General features: G+C 41.3%; 1 protein-coding gene across 1 annotated transcript in view; it reads right to left on the minus strand.

Moving 5' to 3' along the window:
* The window catches only part of lama2 (laminin, alpha 2), a 134,712-nt gene that overhangs the window by 42,884 nt on the left and 69,137 nt on the right, over positions 1-22,691 (minus strand). The window contains 9 exon segments of the mRNA XM_057352085.1: positions 213-356; positions 1,301-1,537; positions 1,763-1,899; positions 2,802-2,979; positions 5,648-5,908; positions 6,634-6,740; positions 14,231-14,442; positions 21,321-21,407; positions 21,996-22,123. Coding sequence (XP_057208068.1) covers positions 213-356; positions 1,301-1,537; positions 1,763-1,899; positions 2,802-2,979; positions 5,648-5,908; positions 6,634-6,740; positions 14,231-14,442; positions 21,321-21,407; positions 21,996-22,123 — 1,491 coding nt within the window.

Here is a 22,691-nt window from a genome sequence, read left to right on the forward strand (position 1 = left end):
GGTGTGTGCGTGTGTGTATGTGTGTGTCTGTGAGGTGTGTGCGTGTGTGTATGTGTGTGTGTGTGAGGTGTGTGCATGTGTGTGTGTGTGAGGTGTGTGCGTGTGTGTGTGTGTGAGGTGTGTGCGTGTGTGTGTGTGTGAGGTGTGTGCGTGTGTGTGTCTGTGAGGTGTGTGCGTGTGTGTGTGTGTGAGGTGTGTGCGTGTGTACTCACTCTCATTCGTATGAGTCCTGTAGCTTCAGTACATGAGCTGCTCAAGCCGAAGCAGTAGCACTGACTGCAGCCCATTGGATTCCTGTGACTGAGGCCGAATGATCCCATCTTACAGCGATCACACTTCACACCCTCCACTTTAGCCTACACACACATTATCATCATCATCATCATCACACACACACACACACACACACACAGGATTTGGATTTTCTAAAACTTCCTCATATAAGACAATGTCCAGCTTTCCTGTGGCTCAGTGGTTAGAGCGTGGCGCTAGCAGGGCAAAGGTCATGGGTTCCATCCCAGGGATTGCATGTACTCAGATACAAATGTATAGTATCATGCAATGTAAGTCGCTTTGGATAAAAGCATCTGCCAAATGCACGAATGTAAATGTGTAACCAATTGTTGTTTCGCTCGGCCTTTTTATAGTTCTTGTAGAATTATTGTGGTCATATTTATTTTCATGTAGCATCAATGCTTTAGTGCAGGGGTGTCCAATGTCGGTCCTGGAGGGCCACTGTCCTAAAGAGTTTAGCTCCAACTTGGCTCAACACACCTGTTTGGAAGTTTCTAGTCTGCTTTGTGAGACCTTGATTAGCTGTTCAGGTGCGTTTGATTAGGGTTGAAGCTAAACTTTGCAGGACACCGGCCCTCCAGGACTGACTTTGAACACCCCTGCTTTAGTGTATATTTAGCTCAAGGCATATTGCAAATAAGCGATTATTTAATAATACCTACTATATTGATAATAATTTGATAATATAATAATTGACTGTATATTCATTCAACAGTTATCTCAAGGATATCTATAAATGTTGTATAGTGTATGTTATACGACGTGATTGGCTTACGATGGTCATGTGATCGACCCTGAGCGTTACACTTTCTCCAGATGTGAAGCCTTTAATCCTACTTTAAAACAATCAAAAATGTGCCATATATTTATCTGCTGATTTCATGAAAGATCAATCGAGTATAAAGCTAATCAGAGGATTTTTATGACTGATGTGAGGAACAGCATTAAAGCAGCCAAACTCATTCAAAAAGACACTTGAAATAAACTGAGGATGAATAATCTGTACCTTACAAGAGCACTGTCCAATTCTGTCTGCACATGCGCAGAGACCTGAAACTGCATCGCAGGTGTCTGCAGACGAGCCGGCCTCCGAACACTGACAGGAGATGCATTGTGGGAAATCTCTGTAACCCAGTTTACACTCGTCACATTTCTCACCCATGATCTGTTCACGACACGTACAGCAGCCGGTGTTGATGTTACACTGCTGCGTGACGGAACCCAACACGCTACAGCCGCACGCCTGCACACAGCAAACACCTCACATTATCAGTCACCGCCACGGATTACAGATCATTTATTAAGATCGTCTCATTAGTGTCATCATGTAGTGAAACTAATATTATAGGAATTAAGAAAATCATCGCAAAAGCCTGTGAGCAGAAGATGATTCAGCCCAACATGACTTGAGTGTGTGTGAAGTGTGCAGGTGTTCATCAGAAGATGAGAGACAGACAGATGACCCTACCTTACAGCCCGTGGTGATGTCATGACCCCAGTGGTTGGGTGCACATCTGTCACATCTCTCTCCCACAGTGCTGGGTGGACAGATACACTGCCCTGTGTTTGCATCGCAGTTATTTCCCACATGAGCACACTGGCACGCTGAGAGAGAGAGAGAGAGAGAGCTGTATGTAACATCCGTGTAAAACACTCTCAAAATCAAGAAGCTGAATCTATGTGCAGATATGAAGTGTCATAACTTCCAAACTGAGACAAGACAATGACCTGGTTTCACGGATAGGGCTTAGCTAAAGCCAGGACTAGGCCTTAGTTCAATTAGGAGATTTAAGTGGCTTTTATTTAAATGCATTAGATAAAATATTACTGGAGTGCATCTTGAGACAAAACAATGGCACTGATCTATCTTAAAAGAAGTTATTTTCAGTCTGGTGCTAGTCTTAAGCCTCGTCTGTGAAACCGGGCAAATGTCTCTTAGACGCTCGAAGAAACCCACCTGCAAATCTACCTGAACAACTCTAAAGACTTTAAAAGAGGGCTCACACCAAATATTCATTTGATCAATAAAATCCATGTATGACATTATGTTTGAGGATTTTTACGCAGGTGTCACAGCTCATCTGGTGTCAGTTTGTAGTAATAAAAGACAGACTCGATGCTGAGAACAGACCTCTGTGAGCTACAGTACACTGCACCTATAGAGTCATCTTCACTCTTTTCAACAACAATGAGCTGATCAGCCTCTAAAGATTCTCAGACATGTTTGATATAACACATTAAAGGAGTCTAATTAACAAGGTTTTTCTCATGTGATCAAAGTCATTTGTCTTCCTGTTTAATGTGGACAGTTCAGCTGAGAGAAATAAAAACCACAGCTTGTTACGACACACGACAAGAGCGTGTCTCTTCATCACAGCGCTGTCTGTGAGAAACATGAGCTCATAAAGAGATCTAACTTGTGATTCGTCTGTCCTGAAGCACTGCCATTTCATTATTCCACCAAAACATCACATCAGCACTCCGGGGTCAGAGGTCATCATACTCACGTGTACAGCCGCCCTCCTGAAAGCTGAAGTGTCCCGGAGCGCAGCGGTCACACTTCTGTCCAGAGACGCCGGGCTGGCAGCGACACTGACCGCTCTCATCACAGTCAAAAGACTTTGATCCAAAAGAGTTACAGTGACATGGCACACAACCCTGACCGCCCTGCATGTGTGTGCCCGACTACACAAACAAACAAACAAACAAACAAACAAACAACCAACAGACAGACATGATGTGACGTGAGAAAGACACACAGATGTGTTTCATGCTCATGAAGAGAACACAAACCGATATTTCTTTTTAAGCAAAGACAACAACTTGATTCCAGTCTGGTAACAAGCTGAACTAAAACGATATTATATTTAGTCTAATGTGGACAAACAACAGAAAAGAACAAAAGTTTGACTTCATCAGGAGTTTCAAGACTTATTTTGTTTAAAGCGTCTTTTTTCATCCAAACCATCTCGCAGTCGAATCTCTAGATTTTCCTGAGACTCAAACTCCTGATCCTGATGTTAGCAGCACAACAGAAACACAGATGTCACACAATCCTGATCACATGCAGTTACTACAAACCCACAACTACACAGCGCGCCTTTAAACTGATGCTGAAGATCGTTTCATTTGAATGTTGAGAGATGATACAATATAATCGTATTATATTGTATTGTCATTGTGTTAAATGTCTGTACTAGAAGCTTCCAACACCAAAGAAAATTCCTTGTGTGTGCAAGCACACTTGGCAATAAAGCTCTTCTGATTCTGATTCTGATTCTGATGATGAATCTGTGGCCGCCGCTGCCGGCTGATTGACAGCCATCTGTCTGCTGGGAACAGGTGCGCTGTCACCATGACAACCAATGAGAACGCTGTCCTGGCATTTACTGTCAGCGCCACAGCGTTCATGCCAAACAGATGAAAGCGCACACACACACACACACACACACACACACACACACACGCACACACACACACCACGCGGCGTGTGTTTGTTAAAAGCGCTGCCATCCGCTCAGAGCTGTGAGCCAACATGACAAAACTCTCTTGGAAGAGAACACCGTCTGATGCTTTTTAAAGACTTACAACATGAAAACGTCCCTCCACGATGACACCACACATGAAAATATCACTGAAACTAAAACTCATCAGGATCACAACCTTTCACCTTATTTAACATTCACAACAGAAACAGTGAATTACTGTATCAGGCCTTGACATTAAGCATTGTCACGTGGTTTTTCATGTGACATTTCATTTGAAGTGTCAATGTAATTGTTTCAGATCCTGATTGGTCAAGTTTGCTTATAAGCGTTTTACCTAGTGTCTGCAGGTAACTGACAAAAGACATTAATGTTACATACAGATGGATAAATTAGGGCCATATAATATTTCGTTGACCTAAATTTGTTTTAATTTTTCTAAGTTCTGTGTATTTCGATTTTTTACTACACAATAGAGGTATATTTGTCCACATAAATTACTGTAGTATACTAAAGTGTTATTTACTATAGTAAAAAAAATCTTCGTACGAGTCTTCAAGATACTTTAATTACAGGACTTTTATTTTGACGGGTCGTCTGGAAGACACTTGAGTGTTTGACGATAGCTTAGCTTCACTTAACTCAAACAGTAACACCGTGTCTACACCAGACGCGACAGGCGTGACGAGACACTAAAAAATACATTAGAACCCATTATAATTTCAAATTTTGTCCACACTGGATGCGGCGCGGCGCGATGCAACAAACCCATTAAGAACAAGCAGGTTGTCATGTCGCGTCGCGCCTGTCGCATCCGGTGTAGACACGGTGTAAAAAGCAAAATAAATGTTGCGTCTGAAATGGCATACTGTGACAGTACGTAGCGAATTTGAATAAGTATCTACTTATCGGCCGTCAAAACATTACGTTCTATATAGTATGAGTGGGTGTAGTATGAATACATTTGGAACACACTGTGTCCGGCATGTTTTATGGTCATGTGACCCATATGCTCTTTGACCTATGACGTATTAACAACAATCTACACGTGAGTATTGATGAAAACATCATTTAGTCACGAGAAATTCATTTATTGGCACTTACATTAAAAACGGACGTCCGCCTTAAAGTTTTCCGCTATATTTATTTGGTTTACTTTTGAAATGTGACCGTTGCTCGGCTCCCGTAGCATCATGGGATAGAGAAGTGTCCATCCGATCCACACTCGCCAATCTGTGCGGAAGCAGTAGACCATCCGGGTATCTGAGGTTTCGGACATACTACTCATGACTCATACTCATTTTCGCCTACTATATAGTATGGAAGTAGGCGATTTCAGACGCAGTGTAACTCTCAGAGCAACTCAGGAGATGAAGTTCATGTGTTCACATCCTCATACAGTGCAGACGCAGATAAATCCTCGACCATCACTCGTGTTGTATGTTAAACTGTGCTCCTCATTCACTCAGAACAGCCAGATGACATTTAAACGACAAGATTCTGCGTCCGCATCAGTTATATGGACTCAATGCGCTGCGCCATCGATTACTGTCACACACAAACATGCAGCTCTGTCTACTGCACATATTCTTAGCACAGACCAGTATTTTCGTTGCACTGTTATTATTATTTTAATAATATTATTATATATATATTTTTCAAGTTACTTGTCCGGTCGGGTAAATAAAATTCTCTCTCACAAAACATTGACTTGTCCCGGACAAGCATTAATGTCGAGCCCTGTTGTATCTAATAACAATATTGTTGAGATCTCTTCTAAAACCGGAATGGAGACGTTGATGAGATGCTATTTTCCCACTCATGCACAAACACACAAGACCTGTGCACCCGTCATGCTGTAGATTTACCCCTGTACCGGGGCGGTAAGCCCCTCGCGGGCAGCCCCCTCTGCTCTCCCATCTCTGGATGTGCCGGATGGGAACCTGTTGGACGGGTCGGCGGGTCTCCCTGCGGGCGTGAGGCGGGCGCACGAGGTCACACCTGCGGCCCAGGTAACCGGCGCGACAGATGCACCTGCCCTCAGAATCACAGCGCTGCGACACTGAGCCCCGAAGACTACACTGACACGGCTTACACAACTGAGACTCACTGTCCCACCAACAATTGGGCTAAACACACACACGGACGGACGGAGGGACGGACGGGTGATGAGGAGAAAACAAACCAGCAGAGAGACACATTCACCAGAAAACAGAAGGATTCAAACAATGAAAAGAGAATCATATTTCATGAAATATAATGAGCGCATGTGTGATATAAAGATGCGTTTCAGAAGCCAGTGAGCTGCTTCACTGTCTACACTTTCATCACATCACAATGCAAAGAGACACACACACACACACACAACAATGTTTCTCATGATTTAAGATGTTTGTGGAAGTGAGGACAGTTATTGGGACAGTGGCTCTTGACTGCACATACAGTATATACGTATGCTCTATAAAGCTGACAATATAAAGTCCTCATGTAAACACTGCTTATATTTAACTTTCTTCAGTTTATGAACGGAATTCAATTTCTGTTTGTCCAGTAGAACTGTTACTTGGCTAAACTTAAATGTTAAGTTTACCTTACACAACACATTCAACAAATTGTTGATTTAATAAAATGAATACACAATCAAATTCAACCTTCTTTTTATTTCATTCAATTATTATACAATAAAATATTAATATAAATCAATATGAAATAAAATAAGTAAGTTACAGCTTTGGGCCAGGTGTGTGCGTCCAATGAAACGTCTATAAATGTGTCCATGATGCCTAAAAATGCTGTCTAGGTAGTCAGCTCACTAGGTTCTGGAACAGTAGAATCAGTGTGTGCGTATACCCACCATGCACTCATCACACTGACGTCCAATCACATGATTTCTGCACTGACACTGACCCGTCTCCTGATGACACACCTCAGACATCGATCCGCTCAGGTGACACGCACACGCTGAAACACACACATCCGATAACACAAAAATAAAGAGCAATTATTCTGCATTTAAGAGCTTGGTGTGTTTCAGTGTTCATTCTAGGGCTGCAGGATTAATCGTGATAACGATTTATGCTTCCCACAATTAACTGAGCATAATCGTTGTGATATTAATGAAAAGAAAGCACAAAAGGTCAAAAAATCATTGCGAAGCTTGTATCTTTTAAACGGCCAATTTACAGGAAATAAAAAAGCAAAAAAATGTCACTGCATTATTTTTGTTACGGTTCCCGGTAGACGAAGGTAATCCACAGTGACAATATATTTAATGAAAGCACTCGATACACATAAACAGAAGTCCAAGTAGGCAGTTACAACACAGTAGACAAGACCAAGAACAAATGAAAAAGGCAGTGGCTAAATAGTGTACAAGTGACGGCGATAACAACTAACAGGTGCGTGTTAAACAAACGAGGAACAGGTAAGGGATCGTGGCAAAATTAAGTCCAATGGCAAAAACCGTAGAAAACTAAATAGGGAAACAGACGTAAATGTGACAATTTTAAAGGAGTGTTTATTTACACTGAGTATAAATATCCCGTCTTGTTGGCAGAGAATACTTGCACTAGCCCCGCCCACCAATGATTGGAATAGAGAAAGTGTAGGAATGACGCGACCCAGTGGCGTGAGGTGTAACGTCTGTAAAGCGAGGCACAGGAGACTGGGGTTCTAATCCACCTCTCACTGAAAACACTCTATTACCTTTTTCTATCACATTACAGATCATAAAGACATTAAAGTTCAAGACTTAAAATTCATTTTTATTCATAAAGTTGAGGTTTAGGGTAAGGTTAGGGGTAGGTGGAGGGCTTTAATATCTCAATAAGTTGCCATCATTTTAATATTTTTTATAAATATAATGATTTACACTCTGTTATTATTGCATAATGTTTAATGCACAACAATACTGATGTGCAAATAGTAACATTATCTGCCATCATTAGATTAGATTCAACTTTATTGTCATTACACATGTACAAGTACAAGGCAACCTCTGCATTTAACCCATCCAGAGAGTAGTGAACACACGCACAGCAAGTGGTGACCACACGCACCCCCGGAGCAGTGGGCAGCTATCACTGCAGCTGCCCGGGGAGCAAGTAGGGGTCAGGTGCCTTGCTCAAGGGCACCTCAGTTGTTACCCCTGGGAATCGAACCGGCAACCTTCTGGTCACGAGTCCGACTCTCTAACCATTAGGCCACAACTGCCCCCTATCATTTATAAGAACATAACATCTAACAACTATTTCTATTTAATCCAAAGAAAATACAACTATTTTTGGTTAGTGTAAATGGCATATCGCTAAGAAATGCTGCTATTAACATAACCTATTGCTACTAAGTGCATGCAAATAGCCGCTGCCTTATTTTCATACTTTTTTGCAAAACCCACATACAAACATAAAGGGTGACCAATAGTAATGATTTATAATTAAAAAAAACACTGAATGTTTCACAAAATGTTTAGTGATGGAGTGTTTAGATCAGGGGTCTTCAGCTACTTTTCTTAGAGGGCCAGATTCCAAAAGTATAAATAGAATGCAGGCCAGTTTTTACCATATTCTCATTTCTTCTGTTATCTTGTATTTATGTTATTTATTGCATTTTGTTCATTTTATACGTTACTGATAGGTCATATATTAAAACATGCATACAAACATTGCATCCGGTATTTGTGCCTTTTCATGATATTTAATTCAGAGGGATATTGTCTTTTTCATTTAATTTTATATTCCTTGTAGCGTTAGTTTACTCAAAAATAAAATTGCTGTTCATTTATTCACCACCAGTCTATCCAAGATGTGGTTGGCATTGTTTTTTCAAGTAGATAGTCTATTTATGAAGAATTAATGAAAGTCAAAAACGCTAATACATTCAGCACAAAAGTCATCACTGCCCCTTTACGTCAAACTGGCGTATTCTAAAGCGAATCAATTGATCTGTGCAAGAAACTGAGCGCTATTATCGCTTCGGGTGAATTCCAATCGCATTCATGTGTAGAAGGGCAGATCCTTTGTAGTGCGAGTTCTGGAGGGAGATGAACAGCTGTTTTTTTTGCAAATTTGGCCGTTTAAATCATACATAATGAACGCAGTAATAAAAACAGTTCACGTGGTGTACGTGTACCCTTCCTGCAGTTACTTTTAAGGGCACAAGACATGTTCTGGACATGACCTATCACGTGCGCAAACCGACTGCCTGTGGCTGTGGATAACGTTGTAAATAATTACGTTTCTTGGACAGACCGATCGAATCACTTTAGAAGACGTCAATCGTTACGAGCCGCGGGAAATACTTTTGTATTGAATGTAGCAGCGTTTGGGACTTTCAAAGATGTGGCGTCTCAGGACGGACATTTCTCAAAGCACACCGTTGTTAAATGTTTAAGGCGGGCCAGGTAAAGATGATTGAACACTTGACTAGCCCTGGTTTACATGACTGACTGCGTGCTTTGACGTACGGTGTTGAAGAAGTTCAATGGCAGCAGATTATAACATATTCATTGGCTGTAAAGTATAGGCCTAATAAACATGCTGAAGTGAAAATTAAAACTGAAGTTCTGAACTGACAAAATAATAAAACATAAAAAATTTTGAGCAAAATAATCGTGATGATCGTTTTACCCCTGATCGTGCAGTTTTATAGTTTATGCGGTAGCTCACAGACGTCTTTAAATAAGTTTCTGTCTGTTTTAACAGTAACAGTAACAGTAATCATATCAGTCATTTTATTTCCATGCGGTGTTCAGAAATGTTTGGCAAAGCTTTCAGAACGCCCCTCCTGGTGTTTGGAAACGCAGTGATTTCATTCATCTCAAGTTCATCACTACAGAATGAATGAATGAATGTCAATTTCATATTCCAGACTGAGGTGTTTTGGGGTTCGTGTGGGATTGATTGGATAGCCGGCCCATAATGCACCACTGTATGCTGTTACAAAAGCTTTTCTTTCACATGTAGGTCATGAAAACGTGTGTGTCTCCCACTGAGCTGTGTGTCCCGTGTTACACTGTTCTGCTCTCAAACCCCAACAGAAAGAAAGAAAGACCTGAGACAGCGGCACGATCTTCTTTCATCAAATAAAAAGATGTTTTGATGGATAACAACCGGAAGCGCATTGGAAAACTTTCATAACGCAGACACTGCAGACGTCAATACAGTGCTCTCTGAGCGTGATGTCATCAGTTCAACTAGCACCTTGTTCTGAATACAGACGGAATATAAACCCATAAACAAATACAACTAACCACATAATCACACATATCCTGTAAAGAATAAATGTGCTCATCAACTTCTGCATGTGATCAAACTCATCACATCTGACTTAAAAAACCACCCAAAACATCTCTCTCTATATAATATAAACCTGTGACTCTTTACATCTGCATTTCATTAATATGACCGAACAATGTGAGCACAATATCAAGTGTTTAAAACATTACTCTTGTACAGTGTGTGTGAATATTAATGTCATTTGATTTCTAGCAGCTTTATAAGCAACATCTGAAAACATCAAATCTTCATCTTTTCATTCTTCAGTCTCGACTAAGTGAATATGATAAACATGTTTTGAGCTCGCCTCTAGCGTGTATAATAACTCAAATTAAAAATAAGGGAGATTATTCAATGTCCCATGACTCCTTTACATGCAGATCAGTACACAAAACACGGCCACTCTCTAACCTACTTAAACACACCGCTGCAGGCCATCTCAATACAATCAAATATGCTTTACACATGCGCACAAACACACACACACACACACACACACACACACACACACACACACAGAGTCTGGATGAGGGCAGCACAGATGGTGTTGAGGAGAATCTGTCGGTGATGTCCTTGAGGGTCGAGAGCCCACAGAACCAACCTGCTCTCTCTCTCTCTCTCTCTTTACACACCCCCATCTGTCATACTGGCTGTGTCAAACAACATCATTTTATTTCTGCAAAAAACAAACTCTTATAATGACTGACAAACGTTGTGTCTCTGAGTCTTTGTAGTGTCTCTCCTTTACTGACAAGGTTTACAACAAATTCTTATTCTGGATTGATGTTTTGGTGTTTAATCTCGTTCTGTCAGGACCACTGTCGTCAAATATTTCAACAATAGCATATATTTCAAGTTGGTGGAATGAAAGTGTTCTGGGCGAACTCTCTGCGTGGACAGAGCGGGAGCGCATCGATGGAGAACCAGAACAGCTCACGATGTGTAACAGGATTCAATGAAATGATCTGACAGACGCAGCAGATATGGAGGAGACGGGGATGGAGGTGGGCACGATTGAGCAGCTGATAAGGAGCAGAGAAAGGAAACTTAGTGTGTGTTGTGTGATTATTGATTAACATTGATTAGCTGCATCTGATGTGATCGGCTGACGCAAGCTTGACTCACGTGCAGTGGCGCCCCCAGGATTTTTTTTAGGGGGTGGCACAAAGGGGCCAGTACAAATCTTAGGGTGGCACATTTAAAAAAATGTATTATGCCTGAATCTAATGCACATGTGTCAAATACAAGGCCCGCGGGCCAAATCCGGCCCGCCCCCTCATTTTATGTGGCCCGCGAGAGCTTACAAATTATTGTACTGTTATTATACATTTTATGTCCAAGACCTGAAAATGCAACTCAACTTTATTACCTGCGCGATGACGACATCTAGCCAGTAGGTGGCAGTGTCCGTATATATCGCAGAAATAAGCCCGTCCAGTGCGATCAGGTTGTTTCTTGTTTCACACTGGAGGGGCTTATTTCGCGATAACAGCCGGCTGCTTGTACATTATCCCGCTTATTACATGGGATACTTGCCACATGAGAAAAAAACTGGACATGAAATGTGAATTTGTAATATTGTATTAGCTCATTTTTACTGAATGCAGACCTAACAGGAAAAGCTGTTTACTTTCGGTTTTAAGGTAAGAAACAACGTCCAAATGTCATGAACATTCAATTTGGTTTAATAATTTGTAAATATAATGTCATATATTTTATTAAAAGACACATTTATATTTAATTTGTCAAAAAAACCTGTCAAAATGATTTGTTGCGTCCGGGTTACCCTGTGTTATTAGTTTTGAGAGGTTATCTGGGAATAACGAACCTGCAAATGTCGCGACTGGCCAATCAGAATCAAGCATTCCAACCAGCCGTGTAATAAGTGAGTGATATGATATATACATATTAATTAGATTACATCGTGTCAAACAAGGAAAAATTGATGCAGAGGGGAGGCTATTTCAAGAGGGATGGAAAGCAAATACATGTTTGTGCTTAATGGAAACAAGCCGGTGTGTCGTCTTTGCCAGGAGGCCATCCCTGTTAAAAAAACAGCATATGCTGGTTTGGTATGTTTTGATGCTGGTTTAGCTGGTCTTTAGCTGGTCATGTGCTGGTCCATAGCTGGTTTAAGCTGGTCCAACCAGCATCAAAACATACCTAACCCAGCTTATACTGTTTTTTTCAACAGGGGTGGCTGTGCTCAAAGAATACAGTACAATTTACATCGGCACTTCGAAACCAAACACGGAGCAAAGTATGCTAACCTTAGCCACCAAGAAAAGCAACAAAAGGTACAAGACTTGAAAAAAACTTACATTTTTGGCAGAATTTGTTTGCAAATGCTTCTGCAAAAAGTGATGCAGCCGTGAAAGCCAGCTTTATTGTGGCTGAAGAAATCGCCCGAGTTACCAAGTGTTTTTCAGAAGGTACATTTTTAAAGCAGTGTATGCTGAAGATATGTGAGCAAGTGTGCCCTGACCACAAAGGCCTTTAAAAATGTTAGCTTGTCAAGAAACACTATGCAGACCGACTATGTGTTCATACAGAAACATATCTTTTATTTTTTTAAATAAACTGTACAATAGTTGTACACTTGAATACACTTTATTTTACTGGTCTTTTACTGTCAAAACTAGGTATTAATTGAGTTATTACCAAAAGGAGTAATTAATTGCAGATGTAATTATGCAGTGTGATAAAAGAGTGGATACATTTATATAGTCTTACAGTTACAACCGGCCCTTTGAGAGCAACCATAATACTGATGTGGCCCGGGATGAAATCGAGTTTGACACCCCTGATCTAATGGTTAAGAGTTTTGGCATTGCCATTAATACTACTGGGATCATATAAAGTTATTACTAGTCTTACGATTTAATTTCTAATTTAATTTACTAATATTTTCAGTGTTTAATCGATACATGCTAATTCGCTAACTGTTCTACATATATTTGACTAAAAAAAAATATGATAGTAATACATGCCAAAAACTGCAAATCCAACAATTTAAAGATCAGCTGATGGAGTAATGTATTAACCAAACATGTATAGTGATCGATCAAAATGCAAGTATGAGCAGCAGAATAATTCAAATCCAATGCCTTAGCGACTAGCTTAATCTCAGTTAGCCAAACCCGTATTAGAGTTTGATACAATAAGTTTTATCATACAATAAACCACGTTTTACTTACTAGTTTGTGAGTTTCGTCTCCAACCCTCTACCCCTTTCATGCGTGCTGACTGAACAGGAGCAAACATGACGTCGCGTGCGTGGTACTGCGGCTGCCGTGCGCATATTAGTCGCGGTTTCGCAGGTTAAACGAGAGAGGAGGGGTTGAGATCGTATTCTACATAACACATTATACAAGTTATTTTTTTACATAGTGCTTCGATAATGTACATTTTAATTAATAAATATTAATACTATTATTCTAATCTAAAAATATATATATTTAAAAAATCTCATTCTGGTTGGGGGGCCAATGGGGTGCCAGTGACTTTTTGGGGGGAGCCGCGGACCCCCTGGTCCCCCCTTGGGGTCGCCACTGCTCACGTGACCTGCCAGAACTGACGCTACGCTTGATTCTGGATAGAAATGGTTATGATGGCAGTATGACACTGGCTTACACTTCACACTAAATGTGTCTTGTGGATGTTTGTAAGGGTGTTGTTGATATGACAGCATGAGTGAATGTTAACATCATATGTGACCCTGGACAACAAAACCAATCTTATGGGTCAATTTTTCAAAATTGAGATTTTTACATAATCTGAAAGATGAATAAATAAGCATTCTATTGATATATGAGTTGTTAGAATAGGACAATATCTGGCTCAGATACAACCGTTTAAAACTCAGGAATCTGAGAGTGCAAAAAAAATCTAAATATTGAGAAAATCGCCTTTGAAGTTGTTAATCAGGGGCACTGTGGCAGACCATCCACTCACAAAAATAAAGTTTTTATATATTTAAGGTAGGAAATTTACAAAATATCTTCATGGAACATGATCTTTACTTAATATCCTAATGATTTTTGACATAAAAGAAAAATCGATAATTTTGACCCACACAATGTATTTTTGTCTTTTACTAAAAATGTTCCCGTGCTACTTAAGACTGGTTTTGTGATCCAGGGTCACATATGTGGAATATAAAGAGACAAAACTCACGTTGGCAGTTCTTGTGTACAAGAGCATCTCCAAAGTATCCGTCAGCACATGTTTCACAGGCCGCTCCTCCGTATCCACCTCGACAGCGCAGACACGCTCCGGTCACAGCATCACAACTGACAGATGCTGTGAGGTCCAGGTTACCGTTACACACACACGGCTCACAGGAACCTCCGGGAACGTTGGGACGCCCAAAATAGCCGTTAGCACACCTGAGGTCAACCCAAGAAAAGAATCATTCAGAAATGCATCCAGGTGAGATACACATGAAGACATCACACTGAACCCGTCAGAATACTGAAGAGCGCTAAAGATGATCTTCTGGGTGATCTCTTCATCAGTCTTGACACCTGAAGCTGAAGTTCACACTGATGTTTGTACTGTACATACACATATGATTATCAGATTATCAGATGTGTCCAGCAGAAATGGACTCCGATTCAACCAGGCTACACACACCCACATCAGGATTGAATCAAAGGCGAGACAACTGAACGCCTCATGACTGAAGTGAGTGACATCAGCAGGAGTTTATTCTGCTGTCGTTCATGATGATAACCGAGCGCTCCATCACTCCATCATCATCATCTGAGATGCGTGTCGCTCGCTGGAATCACACGATATTCCCTTCAGAAAAATCCTACATGAAAAGACTCCACACAAGACGAGCAAATCAATAAAAGAACATCAGCGATTGATTTCAACAGACAAGAGATAGATGAGAACTGTGTGTTCGACACATGAAGTGATGCTGTGAAGAAGCTCTTGTTTCATTACACACACTAACATCAAGAGGGAGGAGACACGGGGACAGTGACCTGTGAACTGTATTCGTTCTGTGTGTGTGAGTGAGTGTGTGTGCGCGTTCATGTTTGTATATCCCAGTGGGGACCTAAACCTGAATGCACACCAACTCATGGGGACTCGTGTCACTGTGGGGACCAAAATTGAGGTCCTCATGGGCACAAAAGCTTATAAATTGTACAGAACAATATTTTTTACAAATCTAAAAATGCAAAAAGTGTTCTATGATCTTTAGGGTTAGGGATAGGGTTAGGGGTAGGGGATAGAATATACAGTTTGTACAGTATAAAAAACATTACGCCTATGGACTGTCCCTACGGGGATAGTCAACCAAAGCCTGTGCGTGTGTGTGTGTGTGAGTGAGTGAGTGAGTGTGTGTGTGTATGCGTGTGCGTTTGTGTGTTTTAAGAATGGAGTTTAGACGGTTTCATCTTAACAACATACACAAAAGTTCTTGTAGGGGTGTAGTGAAGTCCACCATTGTCGAGTTCAAGACAAGTCCAAGACCAGGACTAGTCCAGACCGAGTCAAGTCCGAGTCCAAAGAGGTCCGAGTCCAAGTCAAGTCCAAGTCCAATTGAGACAGTCAAGACAGAAAAAAATCATGACTACAAGACCACATACTTAACTATTGATAATTTATGTGATGCAAGAGACAGCATATCTTCTATTCTAAGATAATCATTTTCATTATTGTTTGTAATGATCAAAAAGCAGATAAAATAAGGTCATTTTATTTTTACTATATAGGTATAGCACTAAAGTCACAAAGCCGAAGTGTAACTGTTTATTACTTTTTTAAGGAACTTTTTTATCAGCCCTCCTAACAGCAAGGTTGTGCAGCAATGAACACTTTTGTGCGTGTGTGTGTGTGTGCGTGCGTGCGCGCGCCTGCCCGTGCACGTGCGTGTTCGATAGAGGAGCCGCTTGAAAGAGCAGAGGCTCCACGGCTCGTTCATAAGCACGTCGGTGCCCATCCTTAAATAACATGTTCATCACAATGACAATAAAAATACGATCAATCTTATCTTTAAGCCCTACTTTCCAAACTTTCTAAAATACTCAAATGCAATGCTAACTCTGAAACATGGCATTAACTTACCTCTCTTTGTGATGCCTTTGCAGGTGTCTTACGAAATTGGATGTTGTCCCACATGTTTCGGGGAAAGTTTTGTTGCAAAAAGTTTCCTTTTAAGCGCACTGTCGATACATTTATTATGGTTTGTAAAACCAATCTGTATTATGCCGCTGCTCGCTGACATCGTGCCTGATGAATGATTGACGCTGGTTCGCGCCGCGGACGAATCGTTCATTCGAACCGGTTCTTTCTTTTTAGTGAACCGGTCGAACCAGTTCAGCTGAATCGTTCCCGTTTAGCGTCTCCCGTAAACACTTAATATTATCCACAAATTAATTCAGTTATTCACTTTCTGGCGTGCATGACAGTCCCGCGGACTTGAACCAATATACCGGAGTTATTTAATTACAACAACAGCACACACTGACTGAACTGCTGTGTGAAGAGAGAACTTATGAGCACGCGCAGCTCTCGTTCTTGAGTCGGCAACAGTTTTCGGATCACAAGAATATTGCTCTATCAATGTTTTGTTTTGAAGGAGAAAATAAAACATATATCGCTGGACTCGGACGAGACCGACTAGAACATCTGCGAGACCAATGACCAAGTCCGAGTTCAAATACCAACGAGTCCAAGACAAAAAAACGTCTCGGACTCGAGTACTACAGCGCTACGTTCTTGCGCATGCGCATTTTTGTGATCCCAACTGAACTTCCGGTACACATTCACAAACAATAGAGTGCCTGTAGATTATTACTGATAACAATCAAAAGACACCGAGAAGAAGCGTTACTTGACTAAACTTGTCTCTCTAATATTCTGAATTTAGACTGCGATACCAAGCTCAACCGCTAGATGTCAATGTACCATCCGGTACGAGCAAACAGGACCCATTCAACAAATTGTTTATTTAATACAATCAACATACAACGAAATTCAACGAATCGTTTATTTAATACAGTTATTATACAGTAAAATAATAATACAAGTGAATATTAACATAAATTAAATCAAATATAAATAGTTATATTATTCGACACTAGCCAAACACACACCAGGAGTTAACTGGGGGTCAGGCAGGCGCATATCTGATGAAACGGTCTATAGCGGCAGTAATTGATGAGAGGACTTCCTCTGGCTGTGTAAATGTTGAATGATTACAGTATTATCTACGGTGATGATGATAAAACACAGAGAAACACAACTGTTCTCACTACAACAAAGCACAGCAGATGAGAATGAGAGGGGAATAAAGAGAAGAAGATGCTATCATCACCACGCTCGCGTCGCCCACCCGCTTCTCTTATCTACCCAGTCTGGGTGTGTATCTCTACTGAAGAAACTCATGCAGCGGCCTGATAAACACACACACTTATCTGCACACGGCTGAAAATAATCACAGCGGATTGATTCCTCCAGTCCCATAAATCACTGAATACAGAGTAATACTGCTGGTGAAATGATGAAGACTTCAGAGCTCACAGAGCTCACGTCTTTACACAATCATGATACACACATGTACAGTAATAGTCATATTTTGTCACACAAGGTCTGGATTATCAAGTGAAATGTGTTTTACAGTCACTGTGGTAAGAGAGTGTCTCCTGAGTGACAACATACATGTTTGACAACAACATATGTACACATTCTTTAATATCGTCGCTGTCATTCCAAAACCTCAGATGTTTGCACATTCACAGCTTTTCAGGAAATGGAAAAAAAATGTTTAAATGACAACATACTGTGTTGTCTACATTGACAAGCACTTTTTAATACTTCACATTGCTTTAGATATTTGCAAAACCCAGTGACAAACACAAAGGGCGACTAATAATAATCATTAAAAAAAATGATGAAATCTGGAGATAGGAGGTTTCAGAAGGACAGCAGTGGTTTATAAATGATCTGGGGTCAACACCTGAGGGTTTAGGAACTGATGGAGCCGTATGTCCAACACAAATCCACTTTCAGAATCCGATCAAGAACCAGAACCAAAGCAGGACAGTAATTCAGTACACACACACACGCACACACGCGCACACACACACGCACACACACACACACACACACACACAGGCTTTGGTTGACTATCCCCGTGGGGACAGTCCATAGGCGTAATGTTTTTATACTGTACAAACTGTATATTCTATCCCCTATCCCTAACCCTATCCCTAAACCTAAAGATCATAGAACACTTTTTGCATTTTTAGATTTGTAAAAAATATTGTTCTGTACAATTTATTAGCTTTTGTGCCCATGAGGACCTCAATTTTGGTCCCCACAGTGACACGAGTCCCCATGTGTTGGTGTGTATTCAGGTTTAGGTCCCCACCGGGATATACAAACATGAACGCACACACACACGCGCGCACACCTCTGAACTCTAGATGTAAGGAAGACTAATGTATGTCTATTTCTGTGTGCTCCTGTGAGAGGAACACATTAAACACTGATGACTAGATGACCAGCTGTCTTTAACCCGCCTATTTATACAACCAACTCCCGTCTGTCTGTCTGCTGCTCGTCCAAACTCATATTCTCCTCTCCGCTCTCTCTCTCTCGCTCGGGTGTGTGTCCGGTGGTCGAGCAGGGTCAGAGGAAACATAAGCCCTGTGGTATTTTCCAGCACAGAGGAGCGCGGCTGAATGAGGCCAGTGGATGTGAAAGTGGGAGTGATTTATCCTGTCATACATCACAAGCTCTTAACTGAGCAGAAATCTCCTCCAATCACTCTTACGCACACGCACGCACACACACTCATACAGAGAGAGAGAATTATCACAGTTTATATGGCAACTGATTTAAATGATGATATTTATCTGTTCCCTCAAACGCGACCCACACGATCATTTACTAATGAGCACCAGCAGGAGGTGTTTAGTGGGTGTTTACCTTTAAAATGTCATTATGTGAGGGATAATGTCCAGGCAGCCGGTTGTTATGGTGAAATAATCCCCCGACAGTGTGATCAGGACGTGAAGCGGAGGGTCTTGTGTCTCACTGAAGGGGCTTATTTCTGCCATAACAACTGGCTGCTTGTACATGATCCCGCTTATTACACGCCCACTTGCCACATGAGAAACAAACTGGACATGAAATGTGAATTTTGAATATCTTATGAGCTCATTTTTACCGAATGCACACCTTCCGCGAGGAAAAGCCGTTTAGTTTCGGTTTTAAGGTAAGAAACGACGTTCAAACGTCACGAACATTCAATTTGGTTGAATCGTTTGTAAATATAATGTCATATATGTTATGAAAAGACATATTTATATTGAATTTGTCCAAAAAACCTGTCAAAATGATTTGTTGTGTCCGGGTTACCAGTTTTGAGCGGTTGTTATCTGGGAATAACGAACCTGCAAATGTCGCGACTGGCCAATCAGAATCAAGCATTCCAACCAGCCGTGTAATATTTAGGTTGTAATAAGATGCTTACACAAATAACCCTTGGCTTTTTTATTTATTGGAGGACAGTCTCATATAAGGTGTGTGTGTCATCAGCATCACAGTGACGTGTTGCTGATGTATAATGATTGACATGCACACACTTGCCAGACAAATGTGCACTTCACTTTGACAAGTTTCTCAGTATGTGTGTGTGTGCGTGCGTTCTCTATCAGCGGATCTACAGGACAGATGAGCATCATCACTGAACACTGAACGCACTGCAGCAGTGACGCCGTGTGTCATGAACACGTTCAAGAAGAGTTTGATGATCATATGGGACACACGACAACACCTCCATCATGTACATGTACAAACAGCGAGGTTAGGCTCAGTAAAGGTCTGTTTGTGTGAACACTGAGGTATTATCATGCTGACATGACCAGCAAATAAAAAGTTGGATGTACAGTAGATTCGTTGTGACAGCATAACTCAGATCATTTGGTTTCAGAAGAACTTTATATTCGCCTGATGGGAAACGTAAAGCACAGTTTGAGATCTGGAGATTATGGAGTGTGTTTTCCAGAAGAAAACTTCGCTGAAAGTCACCACCGTCTACCAGGAACAATTGAGATTTGAGAGATGTGGGATGTGTCAGAATCTCAGGTTTAGAGTTTTGTGTGAAGTATGTCCTTCACGTCTCTTTCAGGGTGTCTCGTGGGACAGAGGCTTTTGAGCTCTCGTCTGGGCAGTGATGGATCGCTCCCATCTTGCCCCATTAATGTGTGTTTGTCCCTCTCTCTCTCTCCATCTGCCTCTTTTTCTCCTCTCTTCACATTACTAATGGGTCAGTGTGGAGAGCTTTGGTGCCAGCTAGCGTTTACCCCCCTCAGCACTGGCACTGCCACGCTCCCACTCCATCTGCTCCAGTGAGAACACCAGAGAGCCTTCATCAGTGATGCAACAATACTGCATATGATAACACATCATCACTGACCCTCAGACAGAGAGAAACAAACATTGATGACTGACGGATCATTCACATGATTTCACATATAGATGCCTCATTATCATCTGTTTCTATGGGCCGTGAGTCGTCCGCCTCATTTTGGAACGGTCAAAGCCGGTCACAAAAACCTGATGAGTTCATACATACAACAACAAAAACATTCTCACCTTTCAAAGATTTTCACTTTTTTTGTGTGAAGAACTCATGGATTTCTACTGTGAGTGACAACAGCAACTGAAATGTTCACCATTACAAGACTCCAACATGTCTGAAGCGCTTAATCGTGACGTCGATGTCTGCATATTTATGATTTCAGATTGAAATGACACTTGAGCCAATGAGTAAACTGGGTTGTTCTGTATCAACCACACAAGATGAAATGATCTGATCTTCTAAATGCAAGCTTTTCATTTCGTATGGCAGAGAGAGAGAGATCCATATGGAGCAGAGATTAGGATTTATTGGACAAGTCTGCTCAAACAGACACATTACACACGAGACTACAGACATATGCTACTGATCACAATATCTCACACGCGCACGGCTTCTGATCAGAGTCCATAGAGAAGAGGATCAGACCTCCTGACTCTAAGTGAAAGCTTGTGCAGTGACTCGACACACACATCATCTCGGTCACTGTCTTTAAAATGGACGAATCACACAGAAAACACAACTCATGTTTCCTAAGGTCACACACACACACACACACACACACACACACACACACACACACACACACACACACACACACACACACACAGGTCACTGGAGAATCAGTTTCATTCAACAGCATGATGTGTGTGGAGGTCTTACCTGTCACAGCGTGCACCGGTGTAGCCGGCCGGACATCGGTCACACACCACCTCACCTCTGCCGTCCAGGTGACACGTGGGACTGAAACTGTGATGTTTTTGAGCCAACAAAGGGCCGAAAAGAAGAAGAAAAGAGAGGTGAATGAGAAGCATTCTTCATCAGTGTGATGTGTCTGAACGTCTGATCCACAGGTCGTGTGTGTGAGGTTATTTCAGACGACACCGGACCTCCACCGGGACACCTCAGGAATGCTCACGGCGCTTTCTTTAGCTGTGGTCAGCTGTTGGATTCTGGGACACAAACTCAGCGTGCTATGGCCATTATTAACTCCACTGAAACATATACGGTACCGAAGGAAGCTGAGCGTGTAGAGTAAATACAGACAATTGATATGATGGCTGAATGTAATAATAACTGACCGGTGACTTTAGTGTATTTGTGTTGTTAATGGGGATCTGTGCATCTGACACAAGCTTCAGCTAATGTTAACTTCACCAATAACCAGTACTGGTATTGTGTGATTACTCACGGTGATTTAACACTCAACATTACTGTGTCACTATGCTACATTTCTTTAGAATTATAATTGATATTTCAAAATGTTATCATTTATAAGTCTATAAGTGAGCGGTGTGTTTTTTGAAGCTAGTTTAATGACATTCTGATCACAGATACTTGTTTGATGGAGTCAGAAGAGGACAGGCACACTGCTGACAGTCATTGGCTGTTCCCCGGGTGGCGTCTCCGTAGTAACCAGGAGCACATCGCTCACAGTTCGCTCCTTCTGTGTGGTTCCTACAGTCCTACAACACAAACACGTCGACAGCATCTTCTGTGAGAATGACTGTTTGTGTACAGGATGGGTTTAACTTTGTGTTTTTATTACCATTGTCAGTGCACGATCCGTTCTGTGATCTCCGTTTCCCTACACTATTGGTATCACGCATGCTATGAAACACTTGACGGCCAGGCGGGCGGCACAACTGGCGGCATGTTTTTGTAGGCTACATTGTGTTTTTCATTTAACAGTTCACGGCGGGTCTATTTTGATGTTTTTAATGTATCTTACGCTACGCATTACGATGTGTTTACGTGGTTGCCAATCCAAAATAATAAAGGAGTTGTTACATGAACATACACGATTTTGGTTACATGTGGAATAAAGTCTGAGTCTTGAGAGTCTGTCACTGCAAACCTTCAGTTTCCTCCATACTCCCCTTTGCGATTCATTGCTGCATGGCATTAGGCCTACTTAACTTGCCGTGTTTCGATCTGAGGTCAGTAGTATTGTCAAAGACGGTTTGTGTCGTTTTTTTATTAAAAGCTGCTAATATTAGTTAACTTTAAATCGAGTCATTTTGTATTAGTATG

This window comes from Triplophysa rosa, linkage group LG15 (assembly GCF_024868665.1).
Source record: "Triplophysa rosa linkage group LG15, Trosa_1v2, whole genome shotgun sequence".
Classification (NCBI taxonomy): Eukaryota; Metazoa; Chordata; class Actinopteri; order Cypriniformes; family Nemacheilidae; genus Triplophysa; species Triplophysa rosa.